The sequence below is a fragment of the Primulina tabacum genome, chromosome 12 (assembly GCF_025594145.1).
Source record: "Primulina tabacum isolate GXHZ01 chromosome 12, ASM2559414v2, whole genome shotgun sequence".
Lineage (NCBI taxonomy): Eukaryota > Viridiplantae > Streptophyta > Magnoliopsida > Lamiales > Gesneriaceae > Primulina > Primulina tabacum.
In genome coordinates this window covers 29174543-29197037 of record NC_134561.1, presented here as the reverse complement: position 1 = coordinate 29197037, position 22495 = coordinate 29174543, and the positions used below count along the sequence as shown (strand labels likewise).

The 22495-nt window shown below is 36.9% G+C and overlaps 1 protein-coding gene across 7 annotated transcripts; it reads left to right on the top strand.

Annotated features, from left to right (window-relative positions):
• The first annotated feature begins 9037 nt into the window (after window positions 1-9037).
• LOC142520807 (uncharacterized) lies at window positions 9038-21711 on the top strand. 7 transcript variants are annotated; one of them, XM_075623952.1, is made up of 10 exons: window positions 9038-9186; window positions 9329-9390; window positions 9954-10649; window positions 10754-11131; window positions 11250-11314; window positions 11706-11780; window positions 13605-13701; window positions 13816-13890; window positions 14014-14118; window positions 21270-21711. In XM_075623952.1, exons 3-10 carry the CDS (start codon window positions 9954-9956, stop codon window positions 21327-21329), a joined length of 1551 nt encoding a protein of 516 aa, XP_075480067.1. In that variant the 5' UTR covers window positions 9038-9186; window positions 9329-9390; the 3' UTR covers window positions 21330-21711. The 7 variants fall into 7 exon arrangements, with proteins under 7 accessions (XP_075480067.1, XP_075480065.1, XP_075480069.1 ...); XM_075623950.1 differs by having other exon boundaries at window positions 9926-10649; XM_075623954.1 differs by having other exon boundaries at window positions 9039-9186; window positions 9948-10649; window positions 13819-13890.
• Window positions 21712-22495: the final 784 nt, after the last annotated feature.

Below are 22495 nucleotides of genomic sequence, written 5' to 3'. Positions count from 1 at the left end.
GAAACTCGTTGAACTTGATCCACGAAACCCTACAAACTATGTTATGTTGTGAAATGTAGATGGGGAAACAAAGAAGCGAGAAGACTTGGCGCTATTAAAAGTTTATTTGAGGGATATGGAATCCAAGAAACAACCGGTTTGAAGTTTGATCGAGACTGAAGATGAAATCTTCGATTTATGTGCATTTGATGAAAGACATTCAAGAACAGAAGAAATATATAGCACCCTGAGAGGTTTAACAAAGTTGTAAAGATTATCAGAACACAGTCCAGATTACGCAGAAATTCTACAAGAAACTGAACAGGGCAAATGTGGATGGGGGCAAGAAAGCTAACACATCTTCCAGCTCATTGTTAGCGCCCCCGTGATATTTTTCTAACACAATACTATGGCCCTTATCGACCTTTTGATAAATTTGATATATATTTTAGGGAGAGCGATATTTCCCATCAGTCCTCCATTGAATCACCTCTGGAAAAAGTCCAGCGCTGATCTTATTTTTTCATTGCCAATGAGTCAAGGATCTGATATCAAGCCCAACACCAAAGCATGATAGTCTAATCTCAAGCCCAAGACTACTTCAGTTCACAAAGTCTCAGCCCATAGAATTAGCAAGATTTAGTGGATATAATTCACAGCTCACTCATGTTAAGTTGTTATAACCTCTCAACAGTTTTCTACCACTTGTCAATAATTCATTAGTGTCCTGTCTATTTGCCACAAGATCGAGGGCCAAAGTCATGCAATATAAACTTCAGCTTCAAACTCTGAAAAAGGGGAATCTCAGCATGAAGGATTGTCTAGGGAAAATGAAGAACTTCATGGATATCCTGGCAGCTTGTGTACATCCCATCTCCGAGGAAGATCAAGTTCTATATGTTCTGGGTGGAGTCGGACTTGAATATGACTCGGTCGTAGTTCATGTTACATCTCGAGCTGAATTTGTCACAGTTCCTGATGTTGAATCTCTTTTAATGGCTCATGAATGCAGGATAGAATCATACTCTTCTAACACTGAGAGCACAGGCCCTTCAATGAATGCAGCTACCTTTCCTTTACAAAATAAATCTGAGTTTCTCCTCAAAATCCTACATTCTTTCATCGAGGCAGGGGTCGAGGGAGAAACTCTCGAGGTCGTGGTCGAGGGTGGAGCTACTCCTCTAACTGACCAGTGTGTCAAATACGTGGCATCACTAGACATGTTGCCGAAAAATGTTATTATCGATTTGACAAAGATTTTGTGCCCCTTTACCGGCAGAATGGAGGGTATAATTTTGGGTCTCCTAATAATCAATCTGGTGGTCATCATTCTACTGTGCAAAATCAGCCCCGAGCACAAAAAAAATACCATGTTGCAGCCTTAGCATCCACAACAACTGGCTTATCTGCCGAAGACTGGTGGTATCCTGATTCAGGAGCTTCACATCATGTTACAGATGATCTGAGCAATCTTTCAACTAGCTCTAAGTATACTTGGACTGGTAAGATTCGCATGAGAAACAGAGAAGGTTTGTTCATCTCTCATATTGGACATTCCAATTTCTTATCCTCGTCATCACGTTCTTTTCTGTTAAAAAAATTGTTACGAGTCCCACACATAACCAATAATCTCTTGAGTGTCAGCAATTTTGCACAAGATAATATAGTCTTTTTTGAGTTTCATCCTACTTTTCGTTTTGTGAAGGATCTAGCAACCAATGTGGTTCTTCTCAAAGTGATTTTGCATGAAGGATTATACAAATTCATCCTAGGAAAGCCTACATCCATCTCTAGTCCTCCAGCAACTTGTCTTCACCTTAGCCCTACTTCAATAAATTTTTCAAAAGGTTCGAGTACTATCAGCCAGCCTTCAATTCCCAACACAGGGGCTTCTGATCATCTAAATAGTTGGCACCTTAGACTAGAAAATCCTATTATGTCTGTTGTAAGAAAATATTCATGAATTGTAATGTTCCTATTCCAAAGAATGAAATGATCAATTTTGTTAGCTTGTCCATTGGGTAAAAGTCATCAAATGCGATTTTCCTTATCAAAAACAACATTCTCTGAACCATTTGAATTAATTTATTCACATATATGGGGACCATCTCATGAACTTTCTCATGATGGTCTTCAATATTATGTAAGTTTTGTAGACGCATATAGTAGATACACCTGGATTTATTTTCTCAAACTCGAATCAGAAGTCGGCCGAGTTTTTCCTTTATTTAAATCTCAAGTTGAAACTCTATTTAACAAGAAAATTAGAACCTTACAAATAGATTATGGGGGAGAATTTAAAGCCTTGTCACCCTTTCTTCAAATTCATGGTATAAGTCATCGATTTTCATGTCCTTACACATCCAAACAAAATGGTGTGGTCGAACGTAAACATCGACATATTGTAGAAATGGGGCTCTCATGCATCTACGCCCTTGCACTTTTGGGCTGATGCGTTTTCCACTGCCGTTCATCTCATTAATATACTACCTACAGCTGCGCTTTCTGGGGAAATATCTCTTACTCTACAATATAACAAAGCTCCAAATTATTCTTCTCTAAAAATTTTTGGATGCTTGTGTTTCCCTTGATTACAATCTTATAATTGTCACAAACTTGAGTTTAGGTCCACTACTTGCACTTTCATAGGTTATATCACTCAACACAAAGGATATATATGCATTAGTTCAAATGGTCGGATATATGTCTCATGTCATGTCACCTTCGATGAGTCCACATTTCCATTTGCTTGCTCCCTTGAAATCCATTCAAAGTCTTCTGTTGAGAAGTGTCTGTCTTCATCTCCTTTATTTCTGCCTAAAGTCACTTCCTCACAGTCCTCTAGTTATTTTTTAAGCCCATCTGTTCCTACCTCTATGTCTAGTCCATTATCAAATTCTAACTCAAATCATTCTTCTGTTGTTGCTCCTTTAAATCCTTCTGTTCATATTGAAGAGAACATACCTCTCTCTTCTCCTGTGAATACCCATCATATGGTTACAAGGTCTAAGGCGGGTGTTTTTAAGACAAAGGTATTTGGTGCTTCTTTGTCTTCTTCATGTGAACCTGAGAATGTAAGAGAAGCCCAGCAGCATCCGGAATGGATCAAGGCTATGAGTTCTGAATACAATGCTCTCATTCAAAACAAAACTTGGTTCTTGGTTACAACCCCAGCCAACACTCCAATCATTGGGTGTAAATGGGTGTTTAAACTCAAGACAAAACCTGATGGCGCTATTGCTCGACACAAAGCCAGACTTGTAGCAAAAGGCTACTCGCAAACACCAGGCTTAGACTACACTGAAACATTTAGCCCGATTTCTAAACCCACAATTATTCACATTGTGTTAACTCTTGCTGTTTCTCGTGGTTGGAATATCAAGAAACTTGATGTAAATAATGCTTTCTTAAATGGCTCTCTTACTGAGGTTATGTTCATGCAGCAACCACTTGGATTCGAAATTCAAAATGGTGATGCTCCTCTTGTGTGCAGGTTACACAAGACTCTTTATGGGCTCAAACAAGGTCCCCGCACCTGGTTCGATAAATTACGAATTGCTCTTCAGTTTATGGGGTTTATCATATCGCCCGCTGATTCCTCTTTGTTCATTAAAATTTCTTCTACATCTGTTATTTATATCCTTGTCTATGTTGATGACATTGTCATAACAGGAAGTGCTCAAGTTCAAATACAACAGATTATTCGTGATTTGGACGCTCAATTCTCTCTCAAAGATCTTGGTGATCTGTCATACTTTCTGGTCATTGAGGTACAAAGGGATTCTAATTATTCATTGTTTCTTTCTCAGTCTAAATATGCACAAGATCTAATATTGAAAACTAAGATGCATCAAGCTAATCCTTTGCCAACACCTATGTCCACGGGTGTTAAACTCTCTGTCAAGGATGGGGATCCTTTTGAAGAAGTGACTCTGTACCGTAGTACTGTTGGATCATTACAATATTTAACCATTACTCGACCAGACATTGCTTATAGATTAACTAAGGTCTGCCAGTTTATGCACACTCCTCTTCTCACTCATTGGAAAGCTGTAAAACGAATTCTTCGATACATCAAAGGCACATTACATCTTGGTATTCATCTGAACCCTTCTTCTTGTCTGTCGCTCTCTGGACATTGTGATGCGGATTGGGGGAATGACCCGTATGATCGAAGTTCAACCTCGGGTTTTTGTTGGTTTCTAGGTAATTTTCCAATAGCTTGGAGCTCAAAGAAACAACATGTTGTTTCTTGGTCCAGTACTGAAGTCGAATATCGAAGTTTGGCTAATGCGGCTTCTGAATTACTGTAATCATTGTTAAAAGAACTTCAAGTGCAGCAGCTTAGAGTTCATGTTTTATGGTGTGATAACATGAGCATTATTGCCCTTAGTGCAAACCCAGTTTTTCACTCTAGAACTAAAAATCTTGTGTTGGATCTTCATTTTGTTCGAGAGAAAGTGTTGTCGAAGCAGCTTAGTGTTCAATATGTTCCTTCATTTGATCAAGTCGCAGATGCTCTTACCAAACCATTATCTGCTTATGTGTTTACTTGATTCCATGACAAGCTCAGTGTTGTTCTTCGACCTCCATTCAGCTTGAGGGCACAAGTCAAGGATCTGATATCAAGCCCAACACCAAAGCATGATAGTATAATCTCAAGCCCAAGACTACTTCAGTCCACAAAGTTCAGTCCGTAGAATTAGCAAGATTTAGTGGATAGATTTCACATCTCATTGGTTTGTTAAGTTGTTATAACCTCTCAATAGTTTTCCACCACTTGTCAATAATTCATTAGTTGTAGGATTCTATAAACATGAGTGACTGTAATTAGTCTTATAAGAAATGAAATGAAGTTCTTCATTACCTTCTCAACCTCATCGTTTATAGTTTTCTAACTCAATGTGTGTGGAAAGCTCTTGGGATTTTAGATACTGTCAATTAGCATTTTTTATATACCAAAGTTTTGGATAGAAGTTTTAAATTTCGTATGATTCGTTTCGAAAGTTGTGGATTTTTTTATATATGATGACATGGGGTCGGGATTTCTCATTTGAACCTGTCATCAACCCAAATATTTTCTTTGTTGAGGAAGGTTTAAGTCACCATACCAAGGGTGAGAAGACAGAAATTTGTGAGTTAAGAGAAGAAAATTTATGTATATTAACATAATTGGTAGGCAATTGGGAAAAAATGTTAAATTTAATATAATGTGTGAAAGAAAATATCTATTAAAAAATAAATGAATTATGTAACACGAGAAGTTATACTTCTGATATATTTATATAAGATAATCAGTTGATCATCTCAATATAAAATAAAAAAATATTTAATGAGATGCTCAACTGATCATTATATAAAAAATAAAAATTAAATATACGTCAATGATAGCAAAGACTCAACCTCAAAAAATGTGACCGTTGATAGACAAGTTGACAATTCATGACTACACCTAGTCTCCTAAAACTTTTCCGAAACAATACAAAATGTACGTTTGATTCTATAGTAGGGCTATTGGTTTATTTGATACTTCAGCAGTTCTATATCCCACAGCTTATAGGGAGCCAATTGTATTTTTCAAGCGGTTCGACGTGCTGCGGAAGGATATGAAAAAATACATGTGACATATTGAATACAACTAACTATAAGGCCTATGAGTCTATTTTTTTTGGGTCTTACAATCACAGTTCTCATGATAACTAATGCATCATGTCTCTTTAATCCAAATACTTATGGTCTGGACAGAAGTCTTGAGTTCGAAACCTAGAGAGGCACGTACTGCACTGCTAGGAGTAGGGAGGCCGATCCTAACAATATTTGGGCCTGAGTCTAACTTTTAAAAAGAGGTCTCTGAATCATAATGTGTGTTCATATATTTTTTTAGTTCCATAGTAATTTTTCAAATTAAATCAATACGTCAAAGACAATATAAAAAATTAAAAGAATAAAAATATGAACTATGTCCAAAATGATCACTAAAAAACAACCGGCCTAACAGTTTTAAAGCTTAAAATACTTATCAAGTCTGTATAATCAAGTTGTTCAGTAATTTCTTTCTCAATCGATAACATAGCCAATCCATTCAATCTTTCTTGTGACATGGTTGATCGAAGAAAAGTTTTGATGAGTTTTATCTTTGAGAAACTTCGCTCTGCACTTGCTACTGTGACCGGGACAGTCAACAAGATTTTATAAGCAATATGAGCATTTGAAAGCCGGATAAGCATTACATCCACCAAAATTTCAGTCAAAAAGCGTAGATTATAGACACCACATAAAGCCCCGAAGAAAGTAAAAAACTACAATAAAAAATTAGAAGCCCGAACAAAGCAAATACAAGAAAATAGACTTACAGCTCCTCACGGGTCTTTCAATCAAACTTAGAGACGACGCAATGACTGGAGTCGATTAAGGCTTGTCCGCAGATGAATATTGGGGAAGATTGGGGAATAAATCGATAACAGACTAAGCAAATTCCATTTAATAAATACTTGGTTTTGGGCTATCTAGTAACTAGTATTATATATAATAATTTTTTTTTAAATTTTTGGGCCCCAAAAAAGAGATGGACATGAGTCACTGGACTCATTTGCCTCTTAATAGGCACGGCCTTGAGTGGACTCCATGGACTATCATGATGGGATGTGATTGCAGGATCCAAAAGAGATAGGCCCACGAGCCTTACAATAAAAAGCGGGTACTAGGTCTCTTTAATCAAGTACTTATAACCTGAATAGAAGTCTTGAATTCGAGATCTGGGGAGACACGTACTGCACTGCTGGGAGTTGGGAGTTATGTGAGTAGAGTTCAATGAACTATCATGAGGGCTGTGATCGCAGGAATCAAAAAAGATAGATTCACGGGCCATACAACTACAGTGGATAATATGCTGGTATAAAAGGTATGGTTCTCATTACAAATCCAATTATTATCATTGATCCAATCACGAAGGAACTCACATTTAATCTCAAATGAAAAATATTTCTGGTAAATGTTGTCACCATAGTATCATGATAGGTTGAATTCAAGTCATTACATAATGTCATAGTACTTTTGTGTGTGTGTGTATATATATATATATAGTGTCTTATATTGTCGCTTCACACCATTACATATAGGGATGTAAATGAACCGAACCGAACTGTTCGCGAGCTTTTCGGATCTCGGCTCGTTAAAAAGCTCGTTCGGGCTCGTTCATTAAGCTTATCGAGCCGAGCCCGAGCCTTATTTTGGGCTCGACAATTTTGTTGAGCCGAGCTTGAGATTAATGATGTTCGGCTCGTTAGCTCGTGAACATGTTCGATAATAGGTTCGTGAGCTCAAAATTGAGCTCGGCTCGTTTAGCTGGCTCGTGAGCTCGACGAGCTCGGCTCGTTTAAGTGGTTCACGAGCTCGGGCTCGAGCTCGGCTCGTTTAGGTAGATCGTGAGCTCGAATTTGAGATAATTAATGAGTTATAATATTAAAATAATTATGTATGATAAATAATAATAAATTAAAATTTAAAAATTATATTAAAAATTATAGTCGAATCCCCTTGAATCAGATCTTTCTCATATTAAATTCTTTACTTTATCCTTGTTGATTCATTGTATTTCGACAAGGCGTGATCACGCCCTGTTTGAACACATCTTCTGCCCTTTTTTATTATTATCATCATTTTTTAAGGTGCAAAATACAGAAGATGTATTTCGACAAGGCGTGATCACGCCCTGTTTGAACACATCCTCTGCCCTTTTTTATTATTATCAATTTTTTTATAAAAAAAATAAAATAAGGAGAAAATTTGTTTGGTGCAAAACACAGAGGAGGTATTCGGCTAAGGCGTGATCACGCCCTACCCAAACACCTCTTCTGATATCACACAATACAAAAAGGGGTTTGATTTGGTAAATTCATTAAATCAGGTTGCAATCGCGTTTCTCCTCTCCTTTCCCTATTCTCGTATATCTTTCCCAAACTTCTTACAGGTGCTTCTTTGGTCGTCTCATCACCTCCGTCGATCTCCACCGCCGTTCGACCGGCAACACCGCCGCTCACCACCACTCTGCAATTCCAGCGACATCAGCGCCTCTTTCTCCAGCGCCCTTCGCACCTCCATCTCTCGCCCCAAGCAGTCTGCAGCGCCGCTTGCCCACAGCCGCTCGCGCACGGCGCGCCACCGCCGCTCGTCCAACACAGCTTCTCCAGCGCCGCCGCAAGCGCCACCTTCCCCAATGCACAGATCTCCCCTTCGCACATCCATCCCTCGTTACAACCAGTCCGCCACTGCCGCTTGTCCACCGCACGCGCACCCTCGCCGACCTCCATCTCAGTTTCGCACAGCCACCTCGGAGCAGAAACGAGCTCGCTTAACGAGCTTCTTTAACGAGCCGAACCCGAGCCAGGCTCATTAAACAAGATAAACGAGCCATTAACGAGCCGAGCTCGAGCCGAGCCCGAGCTTCATAACTTCCGAACGAGCCGAGCCCGAGCTTCAAACCAAAGGCTCGTAACGAGCCCGAGCCGAGCCCGAGCCGAGCAAATAGCTTAACGAGCCGAGCCCGAGCCTGATTCGGCTCGGCTCGGCTCGGCTCGGCTCATTTACATTCCTAATTACATTAATGGAATTTATGTTGGTATAAAAATTTATTCATATGCTAGATTGGAACGAGAAATTGTCATATGGTGCAATAGATCAAATCGATCATCTCTATATAAAAGTGGAAGTGATTCAAAATTTTTAGGATAAAGGATTTAAAACATAAAAAAATTTATGTGACTGTAAAAAAATTTATTTTTTATATTAAAAATTATATTTCGCTGCATGTTTTTATTTTAATTTTAAAATTTATATAAAAAAATTTTGATCGAAGGGTGAGATTTGTTGCAAATGATATTGAGAATAACATCTTGTCCTAAATTTTGGATATTCGTAGGCTGATGAACTATTTACGCATTAACAATTTATATAATCTTTTTAGTGTGTTAATATTATTTAATTAAAGTATTCTTACATATTTAAAATTTCAATAATCAACAATAATTACTCATTTATATTTACAGGACCCACACGTGCCCCATTCTCCCTCCATGATGGAACTACGAGATCTGGCACGTGCCATGCCATTTTCATGCTTCGTTTCTTCACTGCATTGTACTTCACTCTCCCTTCCAGTGGGCCTTCGAATCCATCTCTATCTACTCTGTAATCATCAGGATTCTTCAAGTAAAAAACTGAATTTCCCTTCTATTAATCGATCCGGTGCTTAATTTATAGATTAAACCTTTATTATTTGGTTAACAGTGGCATTCGCTTGAAGTTTTTCTCCACTTAACCCGTTAAATATGGTGCTGAATGTTCTTTGCAGGCTTAAAGATTGCGAAGGATCAAGTTTTGCTCATTTTAGAAAGTGGGTTTTCAGTGTAAAAGGTACGGCGCAAAAGGGATTACCTTTTTTAGTTCCTGATCTGTTTTTTAATTGCAAATTTTTGTACTTTCTTTTATATTTTTATTGCACTTTTCGTGTGCCGATGATTGAGGTTATTATGATAGGGATTTGCTTTAGAACTTGTGGCGTCCAGCTGTGTGCAACTGTAAAAAAGTTGCAATCTTGTGGATACTTAGTGGTGGTAAGAAACACAGCAGATGGGTGTTGTTTTCAACTGGCTGCTTATTCATTGTCTTCTACTTGTCTTGATTGTGACCTCTTTTTTTGAGTTCTTTGAAACGATGTTGTACCCATTCTTGCTTCGACTGAGGTAGCTTTCTGATTAATCATCCCTGATAATGGATATAATTTGTTGTATATTGAAATTGAAATATTAATGGTGGTCCATTTCGTTACAGTTCGATCCTTTCTGTGTTTGTTGTGGAGTCTAGGTGAATAATACATAATTGAAGAGTCCCTTGCTTGCCCTTGTGTTGTTGGGAGTTTTAATTCTTGAGGTCCATTAACTTTTGACTGAGATAAAGATCTTTATTTATAGGAGCAGATGGATGAGCCGGTGAAATCTGATTCTAGACTTGAAGTGTCAGTTTCATTTGGTAGGTTTGAGAACGATGCACTTTCTTGGGAGAAGTGGTCAACATTCTCTCCAAATAAGTATTTGGATGAAGCTGGAAGTTTATCAACTCCTGGATCTGTAGCCCAGAAGAAAGCATACTTTGAAGCCCACTACAAGAAGATTGCTACTCAAAAATCCGAGCAATTGGAGCAAGATAACCCAATGGAACCTCCTGTTGCTTCTAGTCAAGAAGAGCCAACAATCCATAATCATAATGAGAGTTCATCTGGGATGCATGCTAACTTTGAATCATGCAATGGTGTAGTTGCGCACGAAGCTATGGCCGATGAGGCAAAAGGTGAAGAGGTATCAACTCTAGTGGCTGATCAGGGAGCCTGCAGTAATGGCTTCACGGATATAGCCATTTTGGAAGAGGAAAAGGAGGAAGCTTGTAGTGCTGTGGAGGATCTAAATCTTATGGATGAGGAAGCTAAGAAAGAGTTGAATGTTCTCATAGCTGATCACTGGTTGAACAGAGAAGAAGCTGTACCAGCTGAGGAAGAGACTCCTCTAAAGGATCCTGAACACGCAGAACATCCACCTAAAAGCAAGAATATAGTAGAACAAGTAACCGAACCAAGGAAACGAAGTTCCAAGATCAATGCAGGAAATATAAATCAAAAGGTAAGATATTTCTACTGCCTGCACGTTCTTGTATGAGTAACCATGTTATTATCATCAACAACTAAATTGATCTGGTTTTTTATGTAATTGTTTCTGGTTGATAGGTAACCCAAAATAAAAAGGAGAGAAATTTGACTGGTACAAAAATTAAAGTTGTATCACCTGCTGCTAAGCATTCACAGGCTTCTACTCCTAAATATTTGAAGCCATCTTTAATTTCCACACCCACCTCTGCCTCCCTGTACGGAAAGAAGAAGTTGAACCGATCAATGGTGGTAGAAAGCAAGAGAGCTGCTCCAACATCCCTGCATATGTCTCTTAGCTTGGGGCCTGCAAAATCTTCAACTCCTTTCGGAATGACTAGGAAGTCTCTGATAATGGAGAAAATGGGGGATAAGGATATTGTTAGGCGAGCTTTTAAGAGTTTCCAGTGTCAAATAAATGGATATCCCACCGATGAAAAATCTAGTACATTAAAGCAGGTTTGTATGATTTTATTGGATTGCTACTTTCCGTCAGTGAGTGATGTATTTATGTCTTTGTATTTTGTTTGCCGTGGTATGTGTGTAAACTTGAATTTTCAATAATGTATTTGGCCAGGTTTCATCAACAGCATCTGAGATGAAGATCTCCCATTCTCTAACTCCTAAAAAGGAAAATCAAGGGTAATCAATTTTCTCCTTTTTCATCTATTTGGTGGCAAAAAATTTCCTCTTTTTCTTCTATCTTCTAATATCCTTTCAATTTATGCTACGAAAGCACCTGCAATGGACATTCCTTGTTGGCCTATTGAATTTTTGTTTTGAGTTGGAAATCTAGTTCAAGAACAATTTTTGTGTGTATTGAGCTCTTCTTCTTGCAATATGAAGATTCCCGTGAAAGTATTCCGAAAAATCCATTTAAAAAAAAAATTATTCCAAATGTTAATTACTGAGGCACTTGCTGTTTATGAACAGTAATATTGGCCAGTAACAACATAACCAATTTGTTTTCCTTTCCTGTTCTTTCACTGCTTTCGGCTTTGTATGTGGAATTGATTTACCGTTTCAACTGTAGACTGAGAATTGCTGCAGGAAAGATGGTGAATCTAAGGAAACAGCCGGAACAGCAATCAAAGCCTTTGCTCTTGGGGTAATATTTCTTATATGTTACTGATGGAAATTTGTTTTCTCGTGTCCAAAACGCAGCAAAATTTTAAAATTTTTAATTTGAGATTCAAATAACGTCTTTACACACTTGTGTGGTTTGAACAATAATAATCATTCATAGAGTATTTATGAATATACTTTGAATGAATAAATCACTTGGCATCAACTATTTCGAGATTGACGGAGCGATTTTCATGAAACTTTTCTTCAATCTCCAATCAAGTCCACGATTAGAATATTTGTTTCTCTTCTAAATTGCACTAGAAAATTTAGAAAAAATTTAACGTTGAGATCGAAGAACAAGTTGACGTCTCAAACCCTGATTTGCTTAGTGGGGCCGAAAACTTGAGACGTTTTTGAGAGAGATTTTCGAAAAACTTGTTATGGAGGCTATGGTTTTTGTGGCCCTTTTTAAAACATGAGTCCTCGACCGCCATTTAGAACACATTATACTCTTTAATTAAACAAAACAATAATGGGTTTAGTTAATTAATTTGACTAGTCCAACTAGTTTAATTAACTAATATTTGAAAGTCCATTAAAAATTTTAATTAATTAGCATGTTGAACTTGTACTTCTACAAGCCTATTATACATACTCAAATTTTGAGTTTAATGTTTTTAAAATCTCAATTTTCCATAAATTCAACTCCTTGAATTTATTATCTCCAAATTTAATTATCATAAAATCAACCCGTTGAATTTACTGTGTCATAATTTATATAAATTTAACTCGTTGAATTTATTGTCTCGACGGGAACAAAATATCCAGTACTTGTGTGACCCTCAATGGTTCAGGAATACAGCTAGCCGTGGGTTCACAACTATTTGTGATTTAGGACATTGTCCTTTATTCGGGTTTACCTGAATTTGTCCCATTTTACGCAGCAACATTTGATAATGAGAATGTCAGAAATATTCATAGTGTCACCGCATGCACAACTAGAGAACTTTTGTCCTTAGTGTACATCTTACACTCTGGTCAGAGATTTCATGCACTACTATTTCGTTAGATCATATATGATATTGACACCCGAAGGTGAGCAGTGAATCCCCGACTACAATGCACTGACTCCTACACATGTCGCAATTGCACCCATCCTCGCCACCTTGTGACCCTCGCGGAGTCGGTAAACGAGTTAAAGCACGATCCTAATAAATAGGGCCTAAGTGTTGTCCTGGATCTTAAGCACTAATGATGTACAATCATAGCTACGGATTTTTTCTCTCGATGAATGATAACCACTTGGAAAGTCCGAGGGAGTGTTGTTCGGTACAATCATCATATGATTACCCATGTGTATGATTGGACATCTCTGTGCTCCTACCATGAAACACCTATGTTTTTAGCATGTGTATTCAGATAAAGTAAAAAGAAACCATGAAATTTAATTATATTAAAATAAAAACTGTTTATTACAACCGAGTCTTAGCAAACCGTACCCCTTTAAACAATGGCTTGTAGATATTTGATTTATATACTATTTGCATCGGTGAGTGGATATAGATTTGTTTCTTGTTATATTTGCTTGAAAGATGTTTCAATCCGTTCTTGGAGCAGAACTTGCTTCTCGTTCTTCAGAAATTAGTGGAATGTGTACGCATCTTTCTTTTCCAAATGTCCCATCTTTTGAAAACATTTAGTTAAATGATTATTAAAATGAGGAGGAAAGGAACTTACAACCGAACTAACTTAACCTTTTACTAATTTTCAAATATATGTGGGTAACTTTATAATTATCTAGGTTATGTAAAAAATTCCATGCTAGGATCTTATCCTTGAATTGACTGTCCTAAGTCTACCACAGATCACATAAAAGTTCTGGACTGGACAAAAAGAATACCATAATTGTCTCTGCGTCTGTTGGCTTGAAAGGTGACGAAAAAGATGAGAAACGGAGAGAGGTATTTCTACCAAACCTATCCTTCTTTAGCATCTGTACATGTTGATTTGGTGCTTTGATTGATGAATCTTGTTACTGAATTGCTTCATTTGTGCCACTGATGTTGGTCTTGAAGCAGTTTCTGAGGAATTTGGAGGCAAAATCAATTGCCAGAGAGGCCGAAAATGCACAACTTAGTGCAAAATCAAAGGTATGCTTTATTTACATGAAAAGATTGAGAAGAATACTCCATTTCAATATATTAGGTCCTTAACAGTTGATAGCACCCCCGTTTACACATCAACTATGACTCAACAAGACACATTTGATCCAGGACGAAAAGACGCCTGAGATTAGAAAGTTGCGACAATCTCACAACTTTAAGGCCAATCCTCTGCCATCTTTTTATAGACGTCAAGGAAAAGATAATCCAGAAAAGGTATGCTCCTCCCTCGACATCAGCATTGTTGAGACCTTTTGCATTAAAGTATAATAGATTTCACCTCATGAGAGCTGATTTTTGTTCGTCTAGAATGTGACCACTGTTATCTTGTGAAGTCGTGATCTTAGGGTGTGAGAGAGAAATAATCACTTGTTATTTAATGTTTGGTCGGCCTGTGAAACCCAGAAAAAGCATACAATGTCGACGATCTGCCTAAAAAATTATCCCTCGGATTTGTCATTAGAGTTTGCATTTGCCATAGTATCCTTTATACGAAATATGAAGAACAAATTGTTGGGAAAAAACCCATAAACCGCAAAATCCATCACGCTAAATCATTAAGAATTTGACTGAAATCTTAAGCAGAAGCGTACCTGAAACCATAATCTTGAATTCTTTAGAACGTGTCTTGATCTTCCAGATCTACGCGCTCTTTCCTTGAGAGAGTCCTTTAGTTTCTCTTCAGAACTATTTTCTTAATGTGGGAGAGAATAGTGAAAGTGATAACGCGAGATCTGGGGACCATGACCCATATTTATAGATAATATTTATCAATATCTTCTGATATTTCTGTTTTAGCTCATCATAAAAACAGAAATTACACTTATGTCTCTACACATTAAAGGCCCACAGCCCATTTTTAACCCGAAACAATAGTTGATCACTTTATTTTAGGCTTAACTTAATAGACAACTCACAACACATAATTATTCACATATAAGCCCATATAAATAAATTGATCCAACAATCTCTCACTTGGGCTATATGTGCAACTTTATAATTATGTTTGTGAAAATAACCTTATGAGCTCAAAATTGTTGTCATTCCGAAATATATTTATAACCAATCCGGTCCATCAATCACATCAACATAGGATCAAAGCAGTCTTCGCTACACTCAAGGTAACTAGACTCATCAATGGTCACATATGCCGACACAACTGAATGACATGGATCATGAAGTGGATGTGTAGCATGGAAATTTCATGCAATGTGACCGTAACATGCCTATTTCCAACTGGTCCTCCCTTTAACCTTATTGAGATCAAACTTTAAATCATAATTAGAGTGTGACTTAACTTGAAATTTATTTCTGTAGAAAATAAATTTACATAACTGTAACTGAAAATGTCTACAACTGAAAAGCATTTAAAACAAGAAACTCCCACTAAAACTGAATTTCCTTAATTGACATAACACCCATACTAGCAGTGTGCTCATGAAACTGTTTCGGTGGTAGTCCCTTAGTAAGCGGATCCGCAACCATGGAGTTTGTACCGATATGCTAGACAACTTTCCACTCTGAATTCTTTCTTTAACAATCAGAAACTTGATGTCAATGTGTTTTGAATTCGTCGAGCTCCTGTTGTTATTGGAATACATAACTGCTGATTTATTGTCACAATGTAATCTTAGTGGCCTTTCAATGCCATCAACAATGCGCAGTCCCGTGACAAAATTTTGCAGCCATATTCCATGATTGGATGCCTCATAACGCGCTACAAACTCAGCTGCCATGGTGGAAGAAGCTATAAGAGACTGTTTAGTACTCTTCCAGGAAATGGCACCTCCAGCAAGGAGATAGATGTAGCCCAACGTAGATTTCATACTATCTTGGCATCCAGCAAAATCGGAGTCAGTATACCCAATGATCTCAAGCTGATCCAACCTCCGATATATGAGCATGTAATCTTTTGTTCTCTGTAGGTACCGTAAAACCCTTTTGACTGCTTTCCAATGTTCCATTCCTGGATTACTTAAATATCGTCCCAACATTCATGTCACGTACGCGATATCTGGACGTGTACAAACCTGAGCATACATCAGACTCCCCACTGCAGATGCATAGGGAACCTTCTGCATTTCTTTTTCCTCAAAATCATTCTTTGGCATTGTTTGAGACTAAATTTGTCTCCCTTAGCCACAGGGGTATCTGTTGGTTTACAATCTTGCATCCCGTATCGCTTGAGAACTTTCTCGATATAGCCTTTCTGAGATAATCCAAGAATACCCCGAGAACGATCCCGATGTATCTGAATACCCAGTACAAAAGATGCATCACCAAGATCTTTCATCTCAAAATTCTTAGCTAGAAATCTTTTGATTTCATGCAACAACTCTATATCGTTGCTAGCGAGCAGAATGTCATCAACATATAAAACCAGAAAAATTTGCTTGTTCCCACTGAACTTATGGTATACACAATCATCGACCAAATTCATCTCAAAACCAAACGAGATGATCATTTGATGAAATTTGAAATACCATTGTCGAGATGCTTGCTTGAGCCCATAGATGGATTTCTTTAATTTGCAAACCATATTATTTGTGTCTTTGGACACAAAATTTTCTGGCTGCACCATATAAATCGTTTCATCAATGTCACCATTTAGAAACGCAGTCTTTACATCCATCTGATGAAGCTCAAGATCGAAATGCGCCACCAAAGCCATTATAATCCTTAGAGAGTCTTTCGAAGAAACCGGAGAGAAAGTCTCTTTATAATCAATGCCTTCTTTCTGTGTAAAGCCTTTAGCGACAAGACGAGCCTTATATCTTTCCACATTGCCTTTCGAATCCCTCTTGGTTTTAAATATCCATTTGCAACCAATGGGCTTCGTACCTTTAGGCAATGAGACAAGATCCCATACGTCATTGTCCTTCATGGATTTTATCTCCTCATTCATGGCATCATTCCATTTTTGAGAGTTAGAACTTTCCATGGCTTGACGGAAGTTAATAAGATCATCCTCCATCAATCCAATGTCTGCCTCATGTTCTTGAAGAAATATAATGTAATCATCTGGCAATGCATTTCTCCGCTCTCTAGTGGATCTTCTTAATGGCATAGATTCTGGAGGTGCTTGAGTTTGTTCATCTGGAATGGGAGGATCTCTAATATTGTCTTACTGTATTGTGTCTTGGTCAAAGTGAGGAATGTAATCACGATCAATGTCCAAGACACTTGTAGGAATATTTACATATTCCTCTTCAAAGACAATATCTCTTACTTTATCTCCCCCCGCAAACTCAACATCCTCAAAGAACCTGGCATTTTCTGACTCAAAAATCGACTTACTCGTGGGATCATAAAACTTGTGCCCCCTGGATCTTTCAGAGTATCCAATAAAATAACAACTAACCGTCCTTGAGTCCAGTTTCTTTTCATTAGGCTTGTAAGGCCTTGCCTCAGCTGGACATCCCCAAACCTGCAGATGCTTAAGACTGGGCTTTTTACCCGTCCAAAGTTCATAAGGGGTTTTGGTCGTTGCGTTAGTTGAAACCCTGTTAAGGATATATGCTGCGGTCTTTAGTGGTTCTCCCTAGAGTGATTTTGGTAAGGTAGAATGACTGATCATACTCCTCACCATGTCCTTAAGCGTTCTGTTTCGTCTTTCAGCAACACCATTCATAGTGGGCGAACCCGGCATTGTGTACTGTGGGACGATACCGCATTCCTCCAGGAATCTAGCAAAAGGTCCTGGATGTTGTTCACCTGAACCGTCATATCTACCATAGTATTCACCACCACGGTCAGATCTAACGCTTTTAATCTTTAAGCCAAGTTGATTTTCAACTTCAGCTTTATAGTTTATGAACACATCCAATGACTGTGCCTTTTCATGAATGAGATAAATGAAGCCATATCTTGAAAAATCGTTTGTGAACGTTATAAAATACTGTTGACCATTCCAAGAAGCCGAAGGGAATGGTCCACAAATATCAGTATGTATAAGTTCTAAGACGCCTGAACACCTGTTGGCTTCAAATCTCTTTTTGTTGGTTTGTTTTTCCTTTATACAATTAACACAATTATTAAAATCTGTGTAATCTAAAGGTTCGAGAATTTCGTTTGACACGAGTCTCCTTATTCTCTTTTCAGAGATATGACCCAATCTTTTGTGCCATAACGCAGCTGAATTCTCACTGGTTAATTTTCTTTTAATACTTCTACTTGTTTGCAGGGATTCATTAAATGAAACAATAACATCCAAAGAATAGAGATTATCGTATCCTGATAAAGAACCAGAACCAACCAATTTTGAATCGAGAAACAAACTGAATATTCCATTTCCAAAAGAACAAGAATAACCAAATTTGTCCAATGCAGAAATGAAAATCAAATTCCGTCTAAAAGACGGCACAACAAATGTTTCATAAAGATCCAAATATATTCCAGTCTTTAACAATAATCTAAATTTTCCTATTGCCTCAACTTCAACTTTGTTGCCGAATCTTTCAGCATCACTTGGTTTTCGGCAATCCAGGCAACCCTGCATAGACACACTGATGTGATTTGTTGTACCAGAATCTATCCACCACGTGTGTCTAGGCACTGAAGTTAAATTAACCTCAGAACAAACCATATTCAGAAGCATACCTTTCTTAGCACGCCATGCGTGATAATTACTGCACTGCTTTTTCATATGCCCATCACTGCCACAGAAAAAACAACCAGAACTTTGAGAATCACTAGGATTCTTCTGTTGTTTCTTCGGAGGCTGTGTATCCGCAGCTTCCTTATCCTTTCGTTTCTTTCCTTTATCCTTCGAGGTAGAGGCATAATGAACACTTTCTGTCTTGTCTTGCTTCAACCTTTCCTCTTCCTGAACACAGTGCGAGATGAGCTCATTCAGAGACCAAGTCTCTTTCTGACAGTTGTAGCTCACCTTGAACTGGTTAAACTGAGGAGGAAGAGATATCAAAACAAGATGCACTAGAAAGTCCTGAGAGAGGTCAAGCTTCAGTGCTTTTAACCTTGAAGCAAGATGAGACATTTCCATAATGTACTCCCTGATGTTGCCCTTACCTCTGTACCTCATTGAAACGAGGCTTGCAAAAAGTGTACCAATTTCAGACTTTTCACTTTTAGCAAACCTCTTTTCGAGGTCTTGAAGGAAAGCCTTAGCCGTAGCAATGTCGCTAGACATTGTGCCCCTGAATGTTTCTGGAATGGCCCTCTTCATGATCATCATACACATGCGATTCGATCTCTCCCACCTTTCAAACTCCCTCTTTTCATCAGAGGTACTCTTATCCGTAATGGCGGGAGGAGAGTCAACCTTTATGGCAAGGTCCAAATCCATGACTCCGAGAACTATCAATAAATTCTCTTGCCACGATTTAAAATTCAAGCCATTTAACATAGGAATAGAATTTATGTTGGAATGAATATTTGCAGGAGTCAAATGTGAACAGAGAACAAAAAAAAAAACAAAACATACATGTTCAACCAAATATCCAAATAAAATAATCAATAAATTCAAATAATGTAAACTCCATCAACAGAATATCGTGCACTCCATTAATATTTCATCTTTGGACAAAAGATTAACTTGTAAGTGATATCCTGTGCAGCAGTCAAACACTGATAGTAAATATCATGTCAAATAACAACCTTCCTTTGGGCCGATTTATTATTCGCATGAAAAATCGAACAACTATCACATGTTTACCACCACAATTGCATATGTGATTATATTAAATATTAATCTTCCTTTGGGCCGATAAATATTCATATAAATCATATATACCCAAAATCCTTTTGTATTTCAAAATAAAATCAATTTCCATAAAATAGATCACTTTGGCGACATTTTATTTCAATTAATCAATTTTAAAAATACATATAACCTTATCATTATTTGAATTTATGAATATTTAACCTTAACTGAATAAACCTGAACCGAATTTTTTTTTTAAATTTTCGGAAATTCCGTACGGGTCAGGTCGTACCGGTTCCGTATGGGTCGGGTCAACCCGGGTCCGTACGACCCGACCCGAATCCGTACCTTTTTTTAAAATTTTTTTTTTAATCCGAATTTTCGATTTTCCTCTAAAATATTTTGTTGAACAAAACTGGAAGGAAAATCGAAATCTTATACCAATTTTTTTTTTTTTAAATTTACAACTAAATCTTTTTACCAAAACTTAAACTTTAAAAGATTTGGTTTTCAACCAAAATATTTTCCAGATCTGAAACCATATCAAAAAATTTTCAGATCTGAAAATATATCAATATATTTTCCAGATCTGGAGCCATATCAAAAGGTTTTAAACAAAATTTTCTTTTCCAGACCTGGACTCAAATAATAAACAAATCTCAATGATTCAAACATGAATGGCTCTGATGCCACTTGTTGGGAAAAAACCCATAAACCGATTAAGAATTTGACTGAAATCTTAAGCGGAAGCGTACCTAAAGCCATAATCCTGAATTCTTTAGAACGTGTCTTGATCTTCCAGATCTACGCGCTTTTTCCTTGAGAGAGTCCTTTAGTTTCTCTTCAGAACTATTTTCTTAATGGAGGAGAGAATAGTGAAAGTGATAACGCGAGATTTGGGGACCATGACCCATATTTATAGATAATGTTTATCAATATCTTCTGATATTTCTGTTTTAGCCCATCATAAAACCGAAATTACACTTATGTCTCTACACATTAAAGGCCCACAGCCCATTAGATACATTAAAGCCCAATAACCCGAAACAATAGTTGATCACTTTATTTTTGGCTTAACTTAATAGACAACCCACAAAACATAATTATTCACATATAAGCCCATATGAATAAATTGATCCAACACATATGTCATAATGAATGGGATAGTGCTAAAAATTGTCACCACCAAGTCGGATAATTCCTGGATGATGAGCTCGAATGCGTCCTATGGGATTCGATAGAAGCATCCGTTAGATCACAAAAGCGAATACCATATCCTACATGATAAATGGTTGTTTTTTGACTGCATTCAATGCTGTTAAAGTCTTAAAGATCCTATTCGGACTAAATCGTATCAATATTGGCTATTTTAAAAGGTGAGTGACTTATTTTAGTTGAAAATAATTATAAGAAATAAAGAAACTATGAAAAGATCGATGTTTTGAAATGATGTATATAAATTGTAATCTGATCCATTGGTGCTGTTTTATTCAAAAAGGCATGGGACCATTCTCAGCTTCCAAAAGTGCTCTGATTATTTGTGTCTCTATGTTTTCAAGTTCTTTTTTTTAATATATATGTATTTATTTTTCGAATTTGCATTTGTGGACTATTCAAATATTGCGTTATTTACAAGACGATTTTTGAGTGGAGATGCATCTAAAATTTCTGGTGCTCAACCTATTACTATGCTATGATTTTGCAGGATAGTGCTGGAAATAAGACGGTTCATCGTCGACCTGCTGCTGCATCATCAAATAGGTAAAACTGCATCATTCGCAACGAAATATCGCCTATCAGCCTCAAGCATTGTTGGAGACGGAAAGAGTATGTATTTTATGTACATATCCGTATTGCTGCAGAGAGAGAGAGAGAGAGATTGGTTGAACTTTTAGGCGTATATCGCGCGTAGGCGGTAGAAACTCTCGTCTTCTTATCCATGTCGGAGGGATCGTGTGTAATTATGTCGCAAGGATAATCAGACAGCCCTTTCAAATGGTTACAAGGTTATGTAGAAAAAATGGAGTCTGGGAAAAATTTAATTCTAGTTAAGGGTCTTGTGAGTTGATTATCTAAACATTCCAGAGAAATGTATTCTATGTCATGGTATATTTAGGTAATGTTTGCGAATGTTTAAAAAAAATAATTTTTTCTTTATAAAGTTTTGCAGTAGTATTTGTAAATGTTTTTTTAAAAAAGATTAAGGACTTTTTTTTACATAATTTTGCAATATTCTAAAGAGAAAGTATGTAATCATCATGGCAAATACTTCCTAATTTTATTCAAATAAAAATTAAATAAATGGAGATTTATTGTCTAAAATCGTTTCAAACGGAATTATGTAATAGGAAAATGACACAAATTAAGTCCATAAAAGTAATCAAGGTTTTTTTGATCAAAATTAATAATATGAAGAAATGCGAATAAGTAAGTCTCAAGGTGGATGAAGGGAATGTCTGTATTTGCCTGCACGTGGGAAGGAGCATTCCAAGATCAATGGACATTTTTACATTTGTGAAGTATGCTTAAAACATCATTCTTGATATAAGATTGAGAATGTCAATTTAATTTCAAACTTATTTCCATGTTCCAACTATGAAGTATGATCTAAGGCACGTTTGATGTGAATAATAAGACATTAACTGATTATACATTCTTGTTTTATTTAATGTTTGACTCGTCTTTTGTTAAAATTATAGAGTTATATATCATTATGTTATCTATGTATATATATTTGAACAAATATATTCCTATACTTTATAGTTTATTGATCATTCAATCGGGGCATCTTACAACAATTAACAAAGAAGTTTCTTGAGTTATTGAGCCCCATTTATTCATGATTATTACTATCTATAATGTAAAAACATTTAAGTGAGTAGAATCCAAGTGTATATATGTTATTATAGCATGTAGATTTACATGGAAAAT

Bases quoted from the DNA above. Each gene is read 5' to 3' on its own strand.
- LOC142520807 (XM_075623952.1), top strand. From the start codon at position 9,954: ATGGATGAGCCGGTGAAATCTGATTCTAGACTTGAAGTGTCAGTTTCA. The intron at 10,650-10,753 runs GTAAGATATTTC...TCTGGTTGATAG, and splicing joins CAGGAAATATAAATCAAAAG to GTAACCCAAAATAAAAAGGA. The intron at 11,315-11,705 runs GTAATCAATTTT...TTTCAACTGTAG, and splicing joins CCTAAAAAGGAAAATCAAGG to ACTGAGAATTGCTGCAGGAA.